The sequence below is a fragment of the Cinclus cinclus genome, chromosome 3 (assembly GCF_963662255.1).
Source record: "Cinclus cinclus chromosome 3, bCinCin1.1, whole genome shotgun sequence".
Lineage (NCBI taxonomy): Eukaryota > Metazoa > Chordata > Aves > Passeriformes > Cinclidae > Cinclus > Cinclus cinclus.
In genome coordinates this window covers 51666540-51690880 of record NC_085048.1, presented here as the reverse complement: position 1 = coordinate 51690880, position 24341 = coordinate 51666540, and the positions used below count along the sequence as shown (strand labels likewise).

The following is a 24341-nucleotide window of genomic DNA, read 5'->3' as shown; positions in this document are numbered from 1 at the left end:
GGTCCGTGCAAGCCAACATCCTGCCTCCAACAGCTGCCAAGAGCAAGGATTGGGGAAAAACCATAACAACATGACAAGTACAGATAAGGCCTTCGCCAGTTAAGCTTTCCAGACTCTAGCTGTTTACAGCTCAGTAGCCATGTATCAATAATTGGAATTATTGTGAATAATTAAAAGGAAAGCTAAGTTTAGGTCACAACCAACCATGTGACTGAAAAGCTGCACACCATTTGTTGTATGGTTTTATTTAAGTATTAAAATAATTAGAAGGAAAAAAAGCTGTAAATTGGAGCTGGCAACAAGTAAACAACAACTGCAGTACACATATTTATCTTCTTTAAATGCAAATTTAAATCTTCAATGTATAAACCTTCATCTGTATCGATGCAAATGTAGGTATATAAGCCAAGAACCTAAATGAACTTACAACATGCTGTGAATTCCTTTATTTCCCTTCGATATCGACATCATAAGGAAACAGGAGGTGAGCATCAAGTTATACAACTGGCTTCAGGTTCTGAAAAAGTATTAAGAACCTGGAGCTAAAGGGAGTCTCTGCCTACTGGGATGGCCTTTGGAGAATATCCTAGACATTTATGCAGTTTTTTCAACAGAATGATGGTAGCAAGACCAATGTAAATTCAATAAACAGAAAAGCACCCAAATCCCAGTGAGAATATTTTCCCTAATACAAGAGTTTCATTTTTGGCATCAGAAATCCACCTCTCAGCGGTGGCCAAAAAGAAACTGAAAATAGGTTGTTCAGACTAAGGTCACCACCAGTTGAAGACAAAATGATTAATACAATTAATGTAAATATTTTAGCCAACTTGTTGAAAAGCAGCATTTTTTTCAAATAAAGCATACTTTTCCCTAAGACAGTAGGAGACAGCTACTTGACATAGGATTGTACAAAGCATGGAAAATGCTCAGTAACTTGCTGTGAGGAATGCTGAGACCCAGAAAACGAACCCGAAAGAGCCCTTTTTCTCATTCTTTCAAAAAACTATTCTAACTCTTCCCTTATGCTTTCTCATATTCTTTAAGTGCTTGTTCAAAGATATCCAGTATCACATAATAGCACATGCAAAGTATATCCAGTAGCACACAACAGCACATGCAAACCAATTCCACGTTCAAGCTGTACATTCAGACTTCCAGACTACCAATTTATATCCAAAGCAATTCCTTCCATATGATACACAGCCCTCATTTTGGTAGTTTCTTTCTGAATTCAGATAAATTTTCATGATTACTCATTTTTTGAGGTGAAGTACCCCTGAATTCAAGCCTACACAATGGACAAGGGGAAACAGAGAGGCCCTACGTTCTGAGAGGGAAGGTGCACAGGCAGAGGGAAATAGGAAATTGTATCTGGGTTCATGGGCACATAATCACAATAAAAAGCCCCAAATGTCACAGTGGAGTCAATATACACAGATGTGGCACTGTACATCCATCACACTGTGCCATCTATTTTTGGACTTGCTGAATACCAGCACAGATATTGGTCCATTTGTGAGCCAGTGAAACAGAAGACAACAGAAAAGCCTAAAAACATGGTTGGGAAAATAAGGCAAGAAAACTTAACTACATGGAATAGTCTTTAAGTAGGAGTAACAGTTAAATAAGGACCTAGTGCATAAGAGAAATTTATGCTCATGTTACTCTTATACTTTCACTTCTTGCCTGTTAAACTCCTACGAGCCGTAACATTTTAACTACACAAGGAATATAAATCACTCTTCAAAAAGTTTTGAAGACATGTCTATTTTGTTTGGGGGAAAAAAAAAAAAGAAATCACTTTTTTTTTCCTTTCCTGACAACCAAGGCAAAAAATAAGCCCTTTACCACAAAAGACAGTGGGTAAAACTGCATTTGGTGAGAAGCAAAAATGGATGGGGAAGTTTCATTTCAGCTTCACTTGCCACAGGAAGGGGGAAAGACCTGGGAAAGCTGAAGCACTAGGACCATAACTATCTGTAGTGGGAAAAATATGATGGCTGAGTGGACCTCTTCTACAGAGCAATTTTAAAATTTTAAAGGAGAATTGTGTAAACAATGCTAAATTTGGGCGACAGAGATGCAGACAATTTCATGTTCATCTTGATCTTGCAATTCAGGAGCTGGTTTTTTTAGCACATATTTTGGGATCCTCAAACTAACCCCTACAAAAATTGCAAGCATAAACACTGAGACACTGAGCAACACCCCTACCAAAAGCTGCCCAGGAGGCACCAAGATGACACCACCCTGAAGGCCAAAAGCCACGTTCTGATGGGAAGTCGGACACTTTGGGATGCTGGCAGGGCAGCAAGGGAACTGTTTGTCCCACTGCTCATGTTAACATGTTCCCTGGCTCTGCCAACAGAGAACTTGGGTTTCTGTTAGCAGAAGCTTAAGAGATAAAGCATAATTTCCCATTTTTCAGTTAATGCTTTTGACCTTGTTAGTATAATAACAATAACCTTTCCCCTCACATTAAGGAGATTTTCTATTAAAATCTGTGTATTTTAATTTATGGGTACTTAGTGGACTGTCCCGGTTTTACCTGGGGGGGGGGGGGGGGGGGGGGGGGCACACTAGGAAGTTTTTCTCCGTGAGAACTTCCTCTGTGAATTGATGGAACCAATTGACGGCTGGTTTAGTTGTTGACAGCCTGAGAAACCAATTGGAAAAGTCGGTTCACTCCGTGAATCACATTTGAAACAAGTAAACCCCGGGAAAAGCCGTCTTGTGTTTCCGGCTTTTCACAAGGTAACGCCGGCCTGGCCCGGGCCCACTTCCAATGCGGCCCAGGCTGGAGCGGCTCCGGAGGCTGCTGGGCCCCGTCTTTAACCAGGGGCCCCAGTGGCCAAGAGAAGCCGAGCCCATTGCTGGGATCCTCGCCCTTTTCCCGGTGTGTCCGTGGCTCGGGGGGCCCTGCCCTGCCCTGCCCCGGCTCGGAGCAGCCCTGGGGTGGCCGAGCCCGCCCGGCCGCCCTCACGGGCTGGGGGGAGGCAGCCGGGCCCGGTTCGGGAGAGCCCCCAGGGCTTTGTGTGCTGGGCAGGGCAGAGGGAGAACCCCCGGGCTGCGGCTGGAGCTGGGGGCGGGCAGCGCCGGGGGAAAGCCATGGACACACGGCCTTGGCACCCATTTCTCCTCTGCATGGACTCTGCGGTTCTCGTCCTGCCCCTCCAGGGCGGCCTGGGCACCCTGAGATCCTAACATAGCTCCAGCATGGCTCCTGGCCCAACTCCTGCAACTTCTGTGTGAGATTTTAATTTTTTTTCCCCAGTGCTCAAATAAGACTTACAGACTTTCATCTTTCCTTGGGTGAGAGGGAAAAGAACAGAAAGAATACACCAAAGTCAATGAAGTAAAAGCTAAGTCTCTAAATGGAAGGAAAATGAGGAGACGCCATGAAGGTTGGCTGAAATATCTTTTTGTAAGTTATAGGAGTGGACTGTACCTCACGAAAAAAATCCTTTAAACCATGAAAAAAAAAGAAAGACATGGGGGATGGAGCAAGGTGTAAAGTGTTTGAAAAATCCTTTGCCTCGAGGAAAAGAGGGGGAATCTCTGTTCCTAGGAATAAAGTATGAACAGAGAGAAGTGAGTTGAAGAGAACTTTTGCCTTTAAGTAGCTCATCCTTAAAAGTAATACCCCATGACTTTTTAACATGGTCCACAACTCAGTTCTGAAAAGACTAAAGTGAGAGGAAATTCATTATAGCAGATCCCAGACAGCTGTTAATCATGAAAAAGTGGAGTCAAGAGAGAACTGGCGATTTCCTCTCTTGGTAAAAGATCCTTATAGCTAAACAAAAAGAAACTCCTCTCCCTAAAGTGAACTGAAAAAGATTATTTAAGTAAAGAATTTACTGAAGTGTTAAGCTGTTGTTAAGCTGTAACAAAGGAGAAAAGAGGAACTGGTCTGAAAATCTGTTCTGAATTTATTATTATTATTCTTTTTATTGTTAATAAGGTTTTTTTTCTTTATTCCCTTTTTAAGTTTTAGGCCTGCTTTACTTTTACTCCTAATCCTATTTCACAGCAAAAGGTAAATATATTACAATTAGCAAACCTTAAACCATTACATGGACTATATTAAGTATTTTATTCCACCAGTATTGAATATAAACATTTTCCACTTTAAAACCGGGATATAAGTAAAAGGGATCCTTCTCAGCCTTGAGTGGAGTCCTTTCCCCACCCTTCTGACAAGAAGCACAGATTTTCCTCCCACTGGCAAAAAGTCTAATCTCCTGTTCTCTTCCTTAGTAAACAGAGGAGTCTTCTCCCATGAGCCATCTGCCAGAAGGTAGAAACAACAAGATTAAAGTAAAGGTGAGGCAAAGAGTCTTTGCTTCATGAGAATGTTTACCACACATAGAATAGTATTTACAAAATCTAAATTTATCTTAGACTAAGAAGACATAACAGTAATAAGACATAAAGGGAAAAAAACAGTAATGGAAGTACAGAGGCACATGTGATTGGGAACCAGCTACGGTTGCTCCTAGCTTAAGAAATGTGAGCCCAAGCTGGCAGGAAAAGCAGTGTGTTTGAAGCAGCAACCAAAACTGTGAGAGCCAGAACTTAACCAAACTTCAGTGCTTAAATTTCAGGACAGAAAAAGTTTCCACATATTCTAAGGTACAAAACAACCCAAATTGATAGCAACACCGAAGCATGTACCTGGTTAAATTATCTGCATCCCAATATGAGGCACCTAATCTGCTAACTTTGGTGTCAAGTCTGGCCTTTGACATCAAGTCAAAACTTTAAACAGTTTAAAAAAGAATGAAACACAGACACTGTTGGAACTGTCTTTGTATTCAAGGCAGTATAATCTGACTATTATTTTCAGGTATTCATATGACATTTAAACTGTTCATCTGCAAGACCCTGTGGCACCTGTTTACTACAGGAAGTGTGCTATACTTAAGATGCTAAATATAAATTGAGCTCTGCTTCTTTCCCTTCTTGCACATACAGATGATGTGCAGGAAGGAAAGCTGGGCATGACACCTACTGACAGGCTTCAGCTTCTATTAACACATGACCTGAGGGTCTGCACGGACATGCTTGTAAAAGTCATCCACAAGTTTGCTTAGCGTGGGGACTTAAGGCCCTGCAACCTATATAAAGAAAAAAGATGCAAGCTGGGAGGGAAGGTGACAGGTAACCTCCCCGAAGTTACACAGCAGCTAAGAGCTAATACTACAAATTGATTTTGCATCTTTTTGAACCTCGCTCAATGTCCTACACCCATATAAGACATACTGCCCCTGTGACTTTTAAAAAGAGAACATTCACAAGATGACAGAGGAAAGCAGATTAAATACAATTGTCAAGGACTTGCCTGAAAGCCTCTTAAGGCTTTCCACTTGTTTAGCAGACAGCACTTAGAAAGAACACAAAACATTCTCAATACTAAAGCATCTTACTCAGACATCCGTCTCAAAGCCTGAGTCTTCTTTAACACAAAATTACTTGTTCCTTAGCTACTTACTTGTTACTGAGTTCCTTAGTTATCCCTTGAGCTACTTCTGCTTTATCCTTCATAATGCCTCCTCTGTTTTACATGCCATTATCCATTTCCCCTTCTCAGAATCCCAAACTGCAACATTCTGCCAACATCAACATAACTGCATTTCTCCAAATGGAAAGCACGTCGCCAGACATTAGCACATGACCGAAACTTCCTCCACTCTTTAGCTACCATTACATAGAACCTGAATAGCAATAAAGAAGCAGCAACTTTTCCCCACACTACTTCTAAATGTTGTGACAGGCATGTCTCTAGACGTCTGTAATGCACTAAGGCTACAGTTATTTAGTACTGCATGGAGAGGAGATACATTTCTCCTCTTCAACAGAACAAAAAACATCCTTGAGGCAAAGGGGTCTTTTTAACCTATTTCCTATCCCATCCCAAGAGTAAGTGAGCTTTGGTTCTTCTTCTACATCAGAGCTCAGAGATAATTAGAGATTTAAGAGGGACAAGTTATTAGGAAAGCAACATCACTTACTTCTTAAAAATCACCAATCATGAATTCCAAATGATAAATTATTAAAAAAACATTGCTTTTATTTACAAAGATAATATGGTTTAGCCAGCTTACAGTTTCTTAGCTAGCCTTACCCTAGGAGATAATACTACTTAATCTGTGCCTTATTTGAAAACAAATAAACTTCAGGTTTAGACATACATATGTTTCACATATGATTGTTTTCATCAACTCTGTCCAGGAACTTGATGCCAGATGCTCAAATGCAGTGCAATTTGCAACTGAATACCCCAGAATAGTTTAATATTACAAATTAGAATTATAATTCAAGTTTCCTCTACTACTCAAAAGAAAGAAACCACCACCTAAACATCAGGGATACAGCAAGGAAAGCACTTTCTGTATACATACCGCAACATGGGTTTCATTTTTTGATGAAATCCTTGAAAAATCATAAAACCTTGTTAAAAAGACAGAGTAAGGAGTTCTTTATTTTAATCGACATCGAAATCAACCCTGTAAGCTTACCGAGCAAAATAGCCTTGTCGCCGCTCCTTCTTCTCTTCCTTGGTCTCCATTATTTACAGTGAAGTGGGTAAGGTGAGCAGCCAAGCGTGATGCTCTTTTTCCCGTCAGTACCTCATATCCAGGCAGAGTCTCCTGTATATAACAGTTAAAAACAGGAAGTTCCTAAATCAACATGCCAACAACACCTACAAAACCCAACAGGTTGTGGAAATACAACTGACCCAGTGACAAAGCGAAGTAAAACTTTAACCAGTGTTTTCCAGGCAGTATTCATTTAGTATACAATGAGACAAACCAATAAATACACCCAGGCCAGCTTCTCAGCAGTGGAAGAGACATTTTGCAAAGCAGGTAACCCAAAGAGCAGCATCAAATTTTAAAACCCTAGAAAGATTAAACTACTTTCAAATTTATACTGAAACATCTTCCAGGTCTCATGCGTTTCCTAGACAGGCAGATCAAGAGAAGCTTTGGAAATATATAGTACAAACAGAAAAACCAGTAAGATACACAATGCTCACTTTGAATGTAAATTTTAAATTACTAAAAATACTGTAAGATTGTGAGGGATCTGAAAGCTTTAAAATAATATAAAGGAAAAAAAGAGTGATCTACATTCCGTACAAGGTCTGAATGTTGTGACCAATATACGAGTTCAGACAAACATACAGGGAGAAACAAGATGGACCTGTGGCTCTCCAGATGGAATGTAATCACCTTGAAATACATAGAACTCTGGAAGGTTATCTAGGCTATCTGAGAAGTGGGTGGGGGGAAGGGAGACCAGTAACACTGTTTTTTGACATGAATATCACCACCACTTGGCAGAATGCTATACCAAGGCACTTGGAACACAGGAGCTGAGAATTTCTGAACTGCTTTATAATTACTGTAATTAACAACATGCCACATAAACTGCTGTCCAAGATCCCTGCCAAGATGTTTCATCATTTTCCTCTCCTAAACATACATTTAACCTACCCTGATGGCCTAAGCACATGCACAAAATAAGTTAACTATAGCATTTTTACAAGCATTTCAGAATAAACTCAAATCAGAAGTTACTAGTAAACATTTTAGTCTAATGGGTGTATAACAAAGAAAAGGAAGCCAGATAAATTATGATTCATAGCAGAAGAAGAAAAAAATCCTCTGGGATCTAATCAGTTTCCATTATTTTCCCCTGCATTAAAAGATCACAAGCTACAAACTGCCAGATGTCAACAAAAGAGATGATGCAGCAAAGACAGACTAATCTACTTGAAAATCCCAAGAACAAATCATGCTAGACTCTGCTAGAAATACTGGACACAATTTTCTCTCCTTATTGATGAATGATTAGTCCACAGCATATGAAGCCCATTGCTTCTAAATGAAATTTTTCTAACTCATTAGTTTTGAATACATCCAGTGCATCAGAGAGAATCAAGTTGCTCTCGTTTCTACAATGTCAGGTAGTCTTACAGTAATGGGTACTCTTTAAAAGGCAAATATCTGACATCTTCAGCTTTATGAAGAGAATACTATTTTACCTCTGCAAGGTAACACATGATGCAGTCTTCAGATAGACACAGAAATCTACATGACAGAAGCATAACAGCAGCATCAGAACCAACTGGCCTGCTCAGATGTTCAGTTTGTATGAAGATACCACATACTTCCTGAGAATTATGATGCATCTCTATCTTCCCTGTTGGGGCAGTTTCTTAGAACTTCAGAGGATCAGAATGGGTGGCTTCATTAGCACTACCTTTAGAGTTACAGTAAGTCTTTCAAAGTGTACAACTACAACCACTACAGTGAATTACAAAAACAGTTCAAAAAAAGAGGAACCACTTTTTCCCCTTCACCTGCTTTGCCTTCACTACAATGTGATGTGGCACGAGGGCACTGACAGGCCAGAGCTGAGTCTCACACACCAAGAACTACCAAACAACCCCAAAGCATCAGTACAGTATTAAATCCACGATCACAAGGTCAGCAGGACCCATGGAAATGAGCAGAGGGAAGAGTCCCCTCACCTCCCTGAAACAAGATCAGCTGGGATGAACAGAGGCAAGACAGATCTGTCCTCACTGCCTAATCCCATGCAAAAGTCAGTGGTATGATCTAACATCCCCAGCCAGGGAAGTATCTGCCCAGCTTCAAGAGAGCACTACTACTCAGGGAGCCAGGAGGAGACACTCCTGCCTGCCCACAGCCCTGTCAGGCCCAGTGCCAGAGCAGCCACCCCCTGCTTCAGCAGAAAGGGACATAGAACAGGAGAGAGGAGGTTAAGCCTGGACCTAACCACAGATGCTGCAGGAGGTGTGACCACCAAACCAGAAAGGCACTGTTCAGCTCCCCAAGTGTGAGGGATGCAGTTTGCTTTCATCAGTGCTAAACAAAGTCAGCAATGCCAACATGGGTACGGAGCCTGCTCTTTACACTTCAAATAAATGTCACTCCATGTCCTTTCACATGGAGAGGAGGAATAAATCAAGAATTTAAAAAGCCCTAAAAAAATTAAAAATTATTTTAAAAAAGTAAATAATTATATTCACAACAGATGGGCACTCAGAAAGTTGGAATGCTGTCCACAGACCAGACACAGCAAAGGCATTCAGGCTTTTTTTTTTCTTTCACTAATAAAAATATTCAGTAATATAATATCCAGTCACCAATTAAAGTAAGTTTTCATAATAGCATAATTTAATGTTAGATCTCACTCTAAAACTTACTTAGCTTACCTTCTTAGAAGAAATAACATGTTGTTCTAGAAAAACATATTAAAGCCTGAAAATTCTATTTTGAAAAGATAGTGCTAGAAATAGCAAACTGATGAGGAATGCTAATTTCTTAAGTTCTGAGTTTACTTGCATTGTTGGGAATTTTCTACTAGTTGCCTTAAAGGAAAAAAAATAGAAAACCTTACAGGTGGAAGGAACATATCACAGCCTGCAGTAATTGCTACAGAAAAACAGTATTTAATATTTCTGAGAGGTTCTTTTCAATTTCCATTTTTTAAGCAGTAACAACACAATAGCCACATTTACTTTATAGGATGTCACTGACAATTTAAAGGTACATCAAAAAAGGCAAACCTACTCCACACTTCTCCCCTATTTGTCCTTTGATACTTTACAAGGGAAAAAAAAACAAACCCCAAGGTATTGGTTCCTTATCACCTGCTTAAAATGCTATTAAGGCTATATGATTAAAATTAATCTTGGTTTCCTGGCAGCTCCTTTCTGGTACAGATGAATACTGAATCAGCAGACTATTAAAAATGTACATATTTGGGGGATATTCATATGCTGAGAAACAGACAACTTACTCATATATCATGAGTTCAAGCCAAACTCAAATGATGACAAAGCTGATTTTATATAAATTTCAGGCTCAGTTTAACCTTTCCTACACACTGAAACAGAAGTAGACTGTGAAAAGCTTACGTGTCTACAGCAATGCTGATTCTTTTATTAGGTATTTTCAAGGCAAACCAAACAATGCATTTCAATAAGGAGCCTGTTAAAAATTTGCCACTCTCTAAATTTAGCCAGTGTCAGCCCCTGATAATTACATAAAACCACATAAACTTATAGCATTCTTTCTTATTTCAGTCCTACTGCTCTGGATATTTTAATGTACATGTACTCATTTCTGTATACTTGCTTTGTCTATCTAGTCTTGGTGTCAGGGAGTTCTGGGGATGTTACTGAAAATTTGTGATTAGGATAGGAATGCTCCGGCAAGGCCATGAAAAAAAAATAAAAAGAAAAAAAATTAAAAATGTTATAATCACATGAACAGACTGAACTCCTGACCATGGATACCTACACCACTTCAACTGTCACCACACTCTCAAGACCTCCAGAGCCTGCTTCCAAGTCCTGCTGTCCTCCCTGCAACATGGCACTGCAGGACAACAGCCTCCTGCACTGGTACATTCAAAGTAGCAAAGTAGCAGCAGCAGATTCTCTAAGTGCAAGGATAAACAAAGGGAACAGAAGATTAAAAATAAATTAGTGTGTGAAAAGAGCACCCTTTAAAGACTTTAATACATTTACCAATTTTTCAAAATTCTTTTTTTTCCCTTTTCCTTCCCTTCTCATTCATGAAGAATAATGTACCTTGTTACTTGCAGTTTAAGTAGTTCACATTTTCACAAAACAAGAAGTAGTCCTGCCTGCTGTGCTCAGGGGTAAGGACCCAGAAATCCTGTCTGCTGGCTCTAAAGCATCAACAAGCACTCCTTCAGTTGTGGGCATTACTTTCCAAAACCGTGCACATGAACAACAGTATATCCAACAGCAATGCAGAAGCCAATGAAGCCTCTGATTATTTTTAGAACATTGCTTGGACTTGATAGCTTTTCTCTGGCCATCTGTGCCCACTACAAATCCTGGAAAAACATACAGAGAAAAAGAAACATTCAAGATCATGCAAGTCTCTAGACATATTTTACATGATCCTGTATAGTGAGTATCTCTCATCCTCTCATGAGGTAGGAAAATTATGTAATTCCCTGCTTTGTAAATGGGGAGCTGAACTGTAAGAATTACCTCCATATGCTCAAATGAGAGCAGAAGAGCAACATGTCCAAGTATCCTCCCAGTAGCTTTAATCTAGCCTCAATAACCAGCAGCAATGAGAACACAGGAGGAGATTACTTTGACAAGGAGATAGTTATTATTTTCTGTGAAATTTAAACTGACTAATTTTGGAAACCACTAGCACAGCCTCAATTTTATCTGGCTCTGCGGGCATATACATAAGAATCATAGCTCAGATCCAGAAGAAAGAAAATAAAAAGCCAAACTAACTCCTCTGAGGAGCCAGGCTCACTCAGATCCTTCAGCAAGGAGCAAGTATGTAAAAAAAGCAATTAAATGAGTTTAGGAAAACCAAGTCAAGGAAAATGTATTCCATACCTTAGCAGGAGCCTCATAATGCAAGAGACAGTGACAACAATCACACTGTGAACAACAAGCAGGGAAGGTGAGAGGTCTGCACAAAAATTTTCCAGTTAGTAAGGCAGAGCAGATGAAGGCACAAGAGTCCCAGTGAGACAGCCAAGCAGACATGACCATAGCAAGGGAGACCCCACTGTGCTGAGGGAACAGGATGGATGCTACCAGACACACCACATAGCTCTCATCTGCTCTCTGGTACAGCGTCCCACACAACAGTATTTTTTTAAAATTTTTGTTTCTCTATTATACCTCTGCCCCTGAGACTACAAACACCACGCACATCTGTTCACAACACTGCGTGTTTCCTATCACCTGCTGCAATACCAACATTCAAAACTGGTCATATTCAGACACGAAGCATTACTAATGATCAGGCTTAGGTCTGCAACTCTGCAACAGAGTGTATTCTTATGAATAACAGGTCTTCTGGGTAGGTGTGCCAATTCTGACCCCTAAAAGGTGCAGCATGAGAGATGACAAGGGTTACACCAATAAGCCAGTACTAAGACCAAAAAAAAAAAAAGGTATGTTTGTAGCACTTCAAGAGCAAAATTAAAAATATCTCTCAAGCTGGAAGAGTAAGAAATTGCAGAACAAATCACATATAGAAGGGAAGGAGTTTCAGTGTATTAGATCTGAAATTGAACCCTTGGGGCTTGCTAGTTGTGCCTCTGATGAGCCCAAAGCAGTTACCAGAGCACTGTGCAGATGCAAATAAATAACAACACACACCATCTTTAAACATAAGGTGACAGAAGCAGTTTATCATGGAAGAGGAGATGTTTTAATTTGCTACTGGTCATATAGATTCCTATTATTAAGCTTCACAAGCCAAAACACTAATAATAACTCTTGCATTCATTTCCGTAGACCTCCCATTTTTAAAACCAGGAAAGTGAAAGTACATATGCACTTTATGAGAAATGCTAAACTTTGCAGCATTTCATTAATGCCTCACTGACTGGACTAACCAGGCTGAGTTCTACTGTTTTTAGGTTCTGCTAGTATATTTTACTTGGTGTAAGAGAAAATACAGACGTTTCTGTATGAACACTACAGCATCTCAAGAGGAAACGTAACAGAAATGCACAGCCAGCAAAGAGGAGAGTAAGCTACAACTTTTTTTAGTCTTTTCTTTAGGCAGAATGACCTAAGAAAAAGTGAGATTGGAAGCTTTCAGAAAAGTATCTAGCACAAGGAAGTAAAACACAGTACAGACAATACATTCAACAGAATAGGTAAAAAATTGTTTATTCTAAAGCCATCTGAAATATGGAATTATTTTAAAACAATTATATAGTTACATTAGAGTTATGATGTATAGTGTAGCATTAATTCTAAAAAATCAATAAGCTCTATAAAGAAGTTCCAGTCCATTATACATAACTGGAGGATGCTAAACTAACCCAGGAGTGCTACTCTACCTTTGCTTAGGTGAATAACCCTTCTTTATGCCTTTCATCTTTGAAGTATTACGCCTGTCACATTTCTTGTGACAAAGGTATGCTCTTTAATCCACAAAAAATAAAAATACAAAAATTAAGAGACAGAAAAATAAGTGTGTAAGCAGAAGCAATTTCTAGACTTCTTGTTCATATTAAACACAGAACAGTCACAATTTCTGTGTCTCCAAAGTGAGAAACAGAGATTCAGTGCGGCTATTTGCATGCTGCAGGCTCTCAAGGACAGTGAAGATAAGATCTGGAGATAAGACAGGCAAAGAAAACAAACACCCTTGCTCTTGAGGAACAGGGTACAATGTTTAGGAGGTTATTATCCCCCCAACAGTGATGTAGTAAATTAAAAGTTCAAGCATTTTCATTCCCTACTAATGAAGTAAGAACAGGCTAAGCATAGATCACCTTCAGTGCCCCTAATGGATTTCCAACAGTCTGTCCACATGAACGAAGTTCAAATAAAATAAATGACAATCAATGTTGCAGAAACATTCCTGATTCAGAAACAGAACAATAACAAAATTTGATTCAATTCCAAAGAACTCTCCAGACAAATTATTCCTGCCTTACTCAGGAAGAGGCTTTAACCCACTAACTCAGGCTGTCATGTTACACACAGAGTAAGAGGAAACAAATGCGCTACCAGAAATTCCACATCACCAGTCAGGTTGTCATGAGAGAAAAACATCGGTGTTTAATCTTTCCTCATTGGCAGCTGAACATCACCAGATGGATTTTCCATACAGAATAATGCATTTTACTGCTTAACTCAGCTTCAGTTGCTAGACAGAAACTGGTTACAAAACACAGCATAAACTATTAACAGGCAGACTGCTATGCTATTCCAAATGTAAAAGTGCAGTGCTGTTGGAAATCAGGCCACCTGGGAATATTTTCATTTTTAGGTCAACAAGAACACTGGTGCAGATGTTCTAAAACAATTAATACCTTCATCTTACTGTATCTTCTGTTTCAACCTACCCCAATTCAAATAAGTATGAAGTCCAAGCCCTGTGACCCTGCAGCTTTTCACAGTCACACTGTACAAGTATACACAGCGTTGCCCTCTACAACTATCAGAAAGAAAGAGGGGGGGACGTGGCAGTCAGCCTCTTCTCCCAGGCAACTAATAATAGGACACAAGGAAAAGACTTAAACGGTGCCAGGGGAGGTTCAGGGTAGATATTTGGAAATATTTCTTTGCTAGAATAGTGGTTAAGGATTGTATTGTACTCTCAGAGGAAGAGGGAGAGTCACTATTCCTGGAAGTGTTCAAAAAATGAGCAGATGTAGCACTTTACAATATGGATTTGGTCAAAAATTGGATTTGATGATCTTGGAGGTCTTTTCCAACTAATGACTCTGTGGATTATATGAATCATAAAGGATGAGGTTTAACTATACCCAGAGAGGGCAAGATGGATATCACCGTTCCTTACTTCTGCCCAGAGCATGTAGACATGTATACCAAACACCAGGTGCTTGCAGTTTTCTAAAATACAAAAAACTGGTGAACATTCAACACATCAACTAGCATTTAGACAATCCCCTTAGCACTACCTTGCTGTTTTGTCAGTTAACACTATCATATTCCTTGATCATAATAACTAGTTTCATGATCTGTTTAGTATGTCAAAGACAGCCTTGCACATCTGTTTTGATAAGGTCAAGAAAGATGCATACAAGCAACCACATCCAATTAATTACAGGATCTCTACCGTCCTCCTTAGATTCACCTCTTCCCATACTCAGAATGCTGCTAAGGCCCACTGGATCCACAGTGTCACGTATTTCAGGCCTGGCCACACCCTGGAGTTGCTTCTATGAGTTAGTTTGCACAGCCCACAACATGGGATTTGCACTGGCAGAACAGCAGCATCACAGCAGACAGATGAACTGCAAATATCCTTTGGTGATTAAGGGGACCATGACCAGTCAAAATCCCAAGCCAAAGAATTTGGGCTTTCCCTTGTCTCAGGCTGTTAGAATCTGTCCATGGAGCAAGCAGCCGTCAGTTTCAAGTATTATTGCCCTTAGCCCTTCTCCCTTTCGCCCACTTCAGCTGCTTGATAACACTCCTCCACCCAAAATTACCACACCAGCAGACTCAGCAGAAGTGGCTCTGTATCTGCATTTCAGTTTATATCCCACCATGCCAGCTCACACCCCCTTCCAGCAGGCTTTGCTGCACACAGCTGAATTACAAGCACACCCTCACATCAGAGAGCCCTGTGGCAGAGAGCTTGGGCAGAAAACCATCAGTGTGACTCCCTGAGCAGCAACTTCGTTCTGTGGGCAATAGCAAGCACATACATGGAAAGATGTGTGCTAGCATTCATGGGATGACAAATAGATACAAAAGACAAACACATGACCTCAGCTTCACAGCAAACTTGCTCTCTTCTCAGCTCTTTTCTCACCAACACAAGAGAGGCACTTATATGAAATGTAAATAAAGCTGAGGTAGAACAGAAAGAGACTGGTGTTTGAAGACTCTTAAATCACAAAGATGTGGCTTGATGCTTGGGACAAATATCTACACTGTCCATCACAGGTACCATAAATCACCTTCTGTTTACAATTATTAATTAGTTTAGGCCCCAAAGGTTTATATTAAATATTCCTATTGTACTCAAGGAGACTTGATCAACATGTTCTTAATGCTTTACAGGACAAGACCATGCAACAACAAACCCATGATGAACAAATCCATCAGTGTAACAGAAAGCACTAGAAATGGTCAAGTTTTTTACGTCAAGCACATTTCCACCAATATACGTAATCATGCTGTGAAAATTACCGGAGACTTCTTTTTAAAAGTACCCCATCATTTTCAGGTGTCTAGAAAAAGAACCTCAAATCAACCCAGAGACACGACATTGTGAAATATAATTCATTACTGCAAAAAAGCAACTCTTCAAGAGTTACTTGAAGGTAAAATTGTAATTTTTAAGTTTCAGCTCAACACCTCCTTTTACAATTGACCCTGATTCATGCAAATTCCAGGTCATTGCTTCTTCTTTATCATCTACCTCCCAGCTGAGAAGCAAAGAAACTGAGGAGTGGAGGCAAAAAGCAGTCTAGCAGTAATGCCATGCAAATGTTTTCCTATCTGAAGCACAGTTAACAGAACCAAAATGCCAGGTTTCCATAGCAACCTGAACTGTGTCACATGCTCACACTGTATATTAAGTAACATTGAACAGTTTAATTGTAACACAAAATCCTGTACATTTCTAATGTACAAAATTAACACAGGAAACCTTCACTATTTGCTTTCCAATTGCTTAGCCTGCAAAATTTATTGCAGTCTGTTGAGTATGACCCTGTATTACAGCTATGGAGCCTCATAGGTGCTCCAATGCTGGCAGTGAAAGTGCATCAAAATTGCAATGATCAACAATAAATCGAACTCTATTCACACAGCATAGACTGTTTTTTAAAAAGCAGCAGTGTTTCTAATTATTTCTTTCTTCCTTGCAAAATCCCTTCAGACATTGTGTAACAGAAGATTATTTAGTTGTCTTGCCCTTCTGAAATATCCTGAAAACTTCTCTTACCTTTTTTCCTTCCTCTACCTCCAGATTCCTGTAAACACTACACACAGCTGCTGACCTTGTAGGAGTCACCTTGCACTATATGCAGTGGAAAAACTCCCCTCTCAAACGGAATTCCCCTTGCTATACACAGGAGTACACTCACACCTACTAATTAGACAGTGACTCTTTGAAGAGCTACTTGCTTCTTCAGAAGCAGAAACACAGTTCTTTCTTTTTTCTGTGTTCTAACCATCTGTGTACAGCCAACTCTTCAAAATGATTCAGGTACGCTACCTATGTCTATGTATGCAGAGAAGATAGAACAATGTTATGATTCATACAAAACTGTTATAGGCCATCCTTCCTTCATCATATCTAATCGTATCTAGGCTTTTACTTGCTTAACTCTGCATGCGTTCAATCAGTGAGATGCTTCAGGGCTTAACTAAACAACAAAAAAGTTAAAAACACACCTGAATTAAGCTTGAGTACTCTTGCATAAAAAACAGATGTGTAGAAGTTTCTGGCAAAGCAGTAGCAGTATACTACTTTCAGATTACGCAAGTTGTTTAAACATTATTATAGAACTAAGGTTCTCTTGTTGAACAAAACAGACTGATTTTGAAACTAAAATTCAAACATCTTACACTGATAGTACCAACAAAGTAACTTAGCATTCTGAAGCTAGATTTCCCCTTTTTGTTGGGGGGGGGAGGGGGGGAGAAAAATCAAATGCCACCAAGTCAGAAAAATGACAGCTTCAATTCCTCCAGTGTTGCATTTTCATGAAAGCCACCCATCTCAGCCACATCATAGACTCTGAGCTCTCTGCTCCTGTACTATGTGCATTCATTCATAGGGACTACTCACATGGATATGTTTGTGACACCTAAGCACACACATGCACAACTGGGGCCCAAAGATGAAAGCTGATAAATTTCTGTTCACCGCAGGTTATACCTGACATAGCTGCTAACATTCAAAGAAAATCTTTGTATTCTCTTGTTTACAGAAATACAGCAACATAATTGCTTTCTCCTTCCCCAGTTGAAGTCAGCCAAAGCAATTAATGCCTTAACAAGTTTTGAATTTGGCCTTGCTTTTTTCCATGTTAAAGCACCTATTTTTGAGTGGCCATAGTCTTTCCATTTTTGGTGTTAAAACTTAAAATTTGTCTTTGAAAAACTGTTAAAACTGTGTGGAGACCTACATTAAAAAAAAGAAAAAAAAAACAAAAAACAGTTTGCACCTATTCCATCACAGTGCATTAGTGATCTGTAGTTATAAAGGACTGATACATTACCTGTGAAAAGAGTATTACCTCAGAGCTAGATTTGTAGAATCAAGGATCATTTAGGTTGAAAAAGACCTTTAAAGTCATCGAGTTTAACTATAATCCTACTCATGCTCTTGCCAATAATTATGACAGGACCTAGGATTAAAACTCATACATCCAAACCCAAGCACATGGCTGGGCTGACCTCATGAACAGCTCTGGTCTTCCACAGGTCAAAATTGCTTTTCTGAGATATCTGCATGCTGGACTCAGGGAAGTAAAAAGAAGGAGCAAAAAATAAAAGAAAATAAGCAGGAAGTGAGATATGTTTCAACGTTTTACTTCATATGAAGGAAATTCCAATTTATAACATGGGATTCTGTCATCCTAGAGTGCTGCAGTGAAAAAATTTTTCAAAGGTCTTTCATCACAGAATTCACAAAAAACAGTATCTGGCATGAAGAAGAAATCAAAACCTATACAACAGATGTAAAACACACCACTGTAGAACACAGAACATTTTATTTTAATTGCAATATAATGCTGACAGCAAAGCAGTTAAGATTTGAAAACTGTACTCGGTACTGAATGTGAAGTCCTGATGCCAGTGACATCCATGGAAGCCTGATTCTTTACAAACCTTCTAGATAGATTAAAAAAAAAAAAAAACTAAAAAAACCCAAACAAAACAAAACAAAAAAGAAAAAAAAACACCAAAAAACCAAAAAAAACCAAACAAGCAAAAAAAACAACCAAAAAAAAAAAAAAACCAAAGCAAACAAACAAATGGGAAAAAAAAAGACAAGAAAACCCCACAGTCAGAGAGGCTTTTGAAGGACTGTTAGCATTTACTAAGGGATGACCATTTACTAAAGGATGACAAAATGTTACATTTTGTAACTTGAAGTCTTTACATCCCCAACTCTACACTGGCCCACAGCAAAATGAACACATGACAGTGACCAAGTAAAAGAAATTCATGTGTCCTCAGAAGCACCTTAAAAATCAAATTTGGTGCTACAAGTAGCTCCTTCAGCTGCACCACCTTTCCTTTTGCAAACCTCCTTGGCTTTTCACTTGCATTTGCATGCACTACCCACAGCACCCTTCAATCATGGCTCATTCCTAATGGAGCAAGGTCCCTTCTTCAAGGAGCAGCATCGCTCTGCTTTGCCAGGTCTGAGTCTACATCTCCTTCCTTGGAGGAAAACAAAGAAACTAATGCACCTGCCTTTCTCTTCTCATAAACCTAACTTTGAAATGTGCTCATAGTTGAGCAGAAGGGCTAGGAACAGCTCTCCTGGATGCAGTGGTATCCCACAGAGGCCAGGAAAATCCTCCAACACATGCCAGTGCATAAGATCTGGTTCATTTCCAGGGTTCACGTTCCTTGCTCTTTCCAATCACCCTTCATTCATTATTTCTTGGTTTTGCTGTACCATTTTGATTTCAAGATCAGTCTCTAGCCCCCTACCCCTAAAACCTGCCTATTATCTGCCAGGCTCAGTCTGGGACTGGGAACTATCAGAGCAGGGCTTAGAAAACCACACAACTAGTTGACAAAACACTGAAACTTACTTCTCATGCAATAGGGTCAAGTTCACAGTGTCAACAGGCAGCAGCAGGGACCCCTTTTAAGGACTACAGAATTCCTGACAGAAGGAAACAAATGGACATTTGATGTGGTGTGATGTGCACAACCACATCAGCACAAGCCCAGCAAAGGAGATTTTCCTTTCCATTCTGCAAGTATGACTGTAGCAGGACACAAACGCAGATGTCACAGGAAGTTCTTGCCCAGCCTCTGCACACTGATGTGACACTACCCTCTATTCACTCCTAACTAAAAGGTACACCTTATTAACACCACCCAGCACCATATGCTAAAAAAATCCCAATACCACAGAACAAAACCAAACTACCTGTGAATCAAATGACATTTCTTCAGTGGATACCTAACCACGAGGACTGGAGAACAACCCATGGCACTGGCAGAAAGCCACCCTTGTCACTCCTTTGTGGTTCTCAATTTGTTTCCTAACTGGCCTGACGATGACCCAGGCTGCTTGTGACTTGACTGCACATATTTGAGTGGCAAGAGGACCTTCATGTTTATCAGCTGTTAATCATTTGGGCTAGATCTGCACAAGCAACTGCCCCACAGCAGGCAAAAATCAGTCACCACATACCTGACCACAATTTCAGCACACTGTTCCATAACACAGTAAAAGATTAATCTCCTTGGTTCTTCACCTATTGTCACCAAGGTATCACCGCTTACACCACATAGCTACCAGACAATACCTGAATTTCAGAAGTTTTTGGAGCTGGGACAGAAGGTACAGACCAGATTTCATGTCACAGATTACCACAGCTTCTACCTTTAGGAGTCTTTAGCAGCTTCACTACAAAGGCTTAATCAGCAACCAGGATGGAAAAAGGGAGTACAAAATGTCAAATACTGCTTACATAAGAGAAGGATTTCTTTTTAATATGAATTCTAAATATCATGCAAAAAAATCTTCATGTGTAAAATTATTATATAGTTCAATGCTTCCCTGAATTATCTGAATCTTTGTGAGAAAGTATGAAGAACTCAAGACACTCTCTGGCCTACAAAGTTTTCCTGAGTTTGCTGCAGCTACTAAAATCTGTATGCAGATTAAACCCAGTTTTATCACAACTACCCAGGTCTTTGGCATCAGTACAGATGCTTAAAAAGCATTCTAAAAATGGTACTTCTTAAGTTGAGAGTAAAATAAAGCCCTTGCCACCAGACTGGGGCACTACTTAACCATGAGACAGTTAACTACATCAAAAGCCTACTGACACAGCACAGAAGCAGTGCCAAGCCACTGACAACATTGAGTTGTTCACGCAGCATCTCCTCCAAAGTAACAACCTAGGCAGACCCAAGGATTTTTTGCAATCACAGCATCACCTGATCTGGCAGAAAGCCATCCACACCTCTTCCTCTCTGAATCAACGCGGCAGTGATGCTTTGTGAATATTCGTATTTCTTTTCTGTCTGCTGCATCAACTTAGAATACTTCAAAAGAAAACAAACTAGAAAATAAGACAGATGGCATGTGGGGCAGAAAGCAAAAAAATGGACTAGAGTAACAGCAGACAGAGAGAGCACTGGTAGAAAAGGCTAAATTTACTTGAAAAAAATAAGTCAGGGAATACACTGCCTTTTCTTAATATAAGGCTAAGTTCAAGAAAGCAATAGCTCTCACTATGAACTTCTCTAAAACAAAGCTGTAATTTCCTCTAGCTGGTGCACTGGAACCGATCCTTGCCTGCAGTGTCTTAGATTTTGAGGAAATTGCCCTCAGGTATCTTCAGAAACACTATGAGAAGACCCCAAAATTAGTCACTGTTGGGTGAGAAAATTTCCTTTCTAGAAATATTACTAACAAAAAGCTTTTAAATCCTAAAGTGAAGACAAAATGAAACATAAACCATTCTATTTTGACATTGTAACCAAATGACAAAAACATATCTTGCTTGTATAAACAGGTACAGTTTCCCTGCTAAGTCTGCATATTTTCTTTTCCCGTAAATCAGCTTGATATTACAATTACTTAAACACAGGTACTCATACAACCCATATTTGAAGAAGGATGTTGAAAAAACCACCCTGCAAAACTGTAATACAGAGAAGCCATAGGAAAAGCAGCAACAGTGAAGAAATGGCACCTCAGTGGGATCTACACATAAATTACAGCTATATATATAATATATATGTATACGTATTATGTACAGATATAGATATATATTAGATATAGATAATTACAGCTCAGGAGTACTACAGGGCACAGACTAACTGCGCAGGGAACAGCTTCACTGAGCTCTGACAGGGGCATTGGACCACACAGCACCAGGAATTTGAGACATGTAACACAGTTCACCTCTTATAATAAATAACAATCAGAAAGGCTTACTGAGATTATGAGTACTCTACACATCAAAAAATTCAAGTCTAATCCAGAAGTCTTCCTAAGGGATGAAATGTGGCTCCATGACAAGTCATTAATTCTCAAGTAAGTACAGGGAGGTCAGGAGGATGCTATATGGTACTGAGCTGGTACTCTTTCTCCAAGATTGGTCAGAGATTGGGAGCAGCACAGGTGCAAGAAGAGCAAAGTGCTGCACCTGGTTGTGGGCACTTAGTATGACCTGCATGGCAACCCACTGGGAAGCACCACTAGACCCCCCTGAAGCCTGCCTACACTCTGCCCTTGCAGGCAAGCTGGGGAGAGACTGCAGATAACACAGCCACAATCCCATGCAAGGCTGCAGAGGGCTGCCCACCCCAGAACTGAACAAACAGTTCCCAACATACAACTTCCAGCACCAGCACAACCACTCACACCAACCTGACGTTTTGACCAGGAACAAAGACATACAGCTTTCCACCTACAATAAAAGGGTTTGCAAAGAAAAGGGGGAAGAAAAATAAATACTCCTCTCTAAGTGTTGAATATATCAATCTGAAATATTTTGTTTGGGGAGGAAAACACAATTCCCCTAGCCTACTGTGAATTTTGTCACTAACTCATAATTTCATAAATCTGGTTAGGGAAAAATGACAAGGGAATAGGATTTCAAAAAGGAAAAAAACGTAGGAGAAGGAAAAAAGAACCAAAGACTTGTTTGGCCTACTTTGCTTTCCTTCTTAGTCAAAGGAGGTCACTTGAGTGAGTGCTCTTAACGATGACTTTACTCCTTAAATGTAGCATTACATTTCCTCATTTTGGGAAAGCGATCTTAACCCCCAGGACAAACTCACAGCAACATGACATGGACCTTTTCTTCTCGTGAGGATGCAGATCACTCACAAGAGGGAGTGAGAAGCCACCAACTTTGTGGCAGGCAGCCACTCACACCATCAATAACTCCACCAGCAGGTAGATACCTCACTAAAACAAGAGCTACACCTATAAAGCCTTTGACCCTTTTGGCTTATTGATTGTGATGAGGAAGAAGTTTGTCAATCAGCTGCTTTTTGGGTGATGACAGAGAATTTCTTCTGCCAGATGAGCCAAGGACCATGACTGCCTGCTGCTGAACTGGGCACCCGCTAAGACACAGAGGGCACAGGTGCTGGACAGAGAGCTTTATCACTTTTCTCAGCATTGGTTATGTTCCAGCTTTCCTTCCATGCCTACTGGATAGAAAAAGGAAATTGAGTCCCTTTGTCCTTCATTTCCATAATTATTGTTTGTGAGCAGCTCCAGCTGCCTAGAACAGCAATTTTTTGTGTCAGATCTCAATGCAGAGGCTCACACGACGTTCTCACCTTCGAAACACCCACCCAAATGGGTGACTGCAGGGACTCACTCTGGCTGCAGTAACTAGCCACAGAATTCCCACAATTTTTTAAATTACCTCTCTGAAGAAATGTTATCCTCCAATCCAAATCTATCTCAAGTGAATTTACTTCTCTTTGAATAGAGGGGCTTATTCCTTAACACTTAAAAGAGATTTACAAGCTGTCCCCTGAAATCAGGACCACAAGGAAGCCAAACATCTGCTAGACTCAGCCTCCAACCAATTCCAATCTTCTCTTTCAAAATCATGGATACACATAGCAACAAAGCCATATTCCTAATAAGACAATGACTGTTCCAATCAATTCTAATTCACTTCCACCCCGAAGGGAATCACTTATCATTTCAGCAGCACATGTGACACATCCAAATGGGAGTGTGGCTACTGCCGCAATGAGAACAGGGCACTAGGCAAAGCCAAGGAAAAAACCCAGAGACTGCCTCATAACCAACTTGGACAAATCAGGTTTTCCAGAAGTGGTTTGTTGTTTTTTTTCCATAACACAATATGCAACAAGGAAAAAATACCAAAAAAGACACAGAATTTCCCTCTAAGCCCAAGATATTGATCCACTACTCCAAAAAAGAAAAAAAAAAAGAAAGGAAAAAAAAAGGGAAAGCCATCAGACAGCATTTTGGCTACAAGCATCTACTTCAATATGACTCTTCAAAGGATCAACATTACTCAACTATTTAGGTCCTTAAAATATTTTGTGTATATTTACGGACATTTTCCAGGTAAAAGGATGAAAAAGAATGCAGTCTAAAATGCTCTGCAACTTACATATTTTTTATCATGATTTACATTTAAAGATACATATTCCTGATAAAGTCATTTTCATTCAGAAAGTATATATTCATGCAGCCTTTTACATATATTCTTCACATTTTCTAATGCCTTCTCCATTAATTTTCTGAAAGGCTGTGTGTGTACACGTAAGTATCAGATGGAACAATATCAGGAAATTATTATTTCCATACTGTGTAAACGCTGGCTGATAAAATATGCTGGCAGAGTTCATCAACACACATTTTAAGTATCACACAAACACAGGCCCTCAGACTGGATCATAGCATTTGAAGCAAACCATAATGGATTAATGGGCACCCACCCATCTTAGAAATCCACAACTGTACATTAATACAAGAAATGTATGACGATCTAATGGGAGAACAATAATTGTAGCATGTAAAGTAAACACATGCTAAAAGCCTGTAACTGAGTCGAAGCGCTCATCATCTAATTTCATCACC

At 39.8% G+C, this 24341-nt stretch overlaps 1 protein-coding gene across 3 annotated transcripts in view; it reads right to left on the bottom strand.

Annotated features, from left to right (window-relative positions):
• The window catches only part of NCOA7 (nuclear receptor coactivator 7), a 77777-nt gene that overhangs the window by 52635 nt on the left and 801 nt on the right, over positions 1 to 24341 (bottom strand). For all 3 annotated transcript variants that reach the window (XM_062489971.1, XM_062489973.1, XM_062489972.1), the window contains exon 2: positions 6525 to 6656. In XM_062489971.1, coding sequence (XP_062345955.1) covers positions 6525 to 6574 — 50 coding nt within the window. In that variant the 5' untranslated portion in view covers positions 6575 to 6656. The remainder of the gene's footprint in view (positions 1 to 6524; positions 6657 to 24341) is intronic.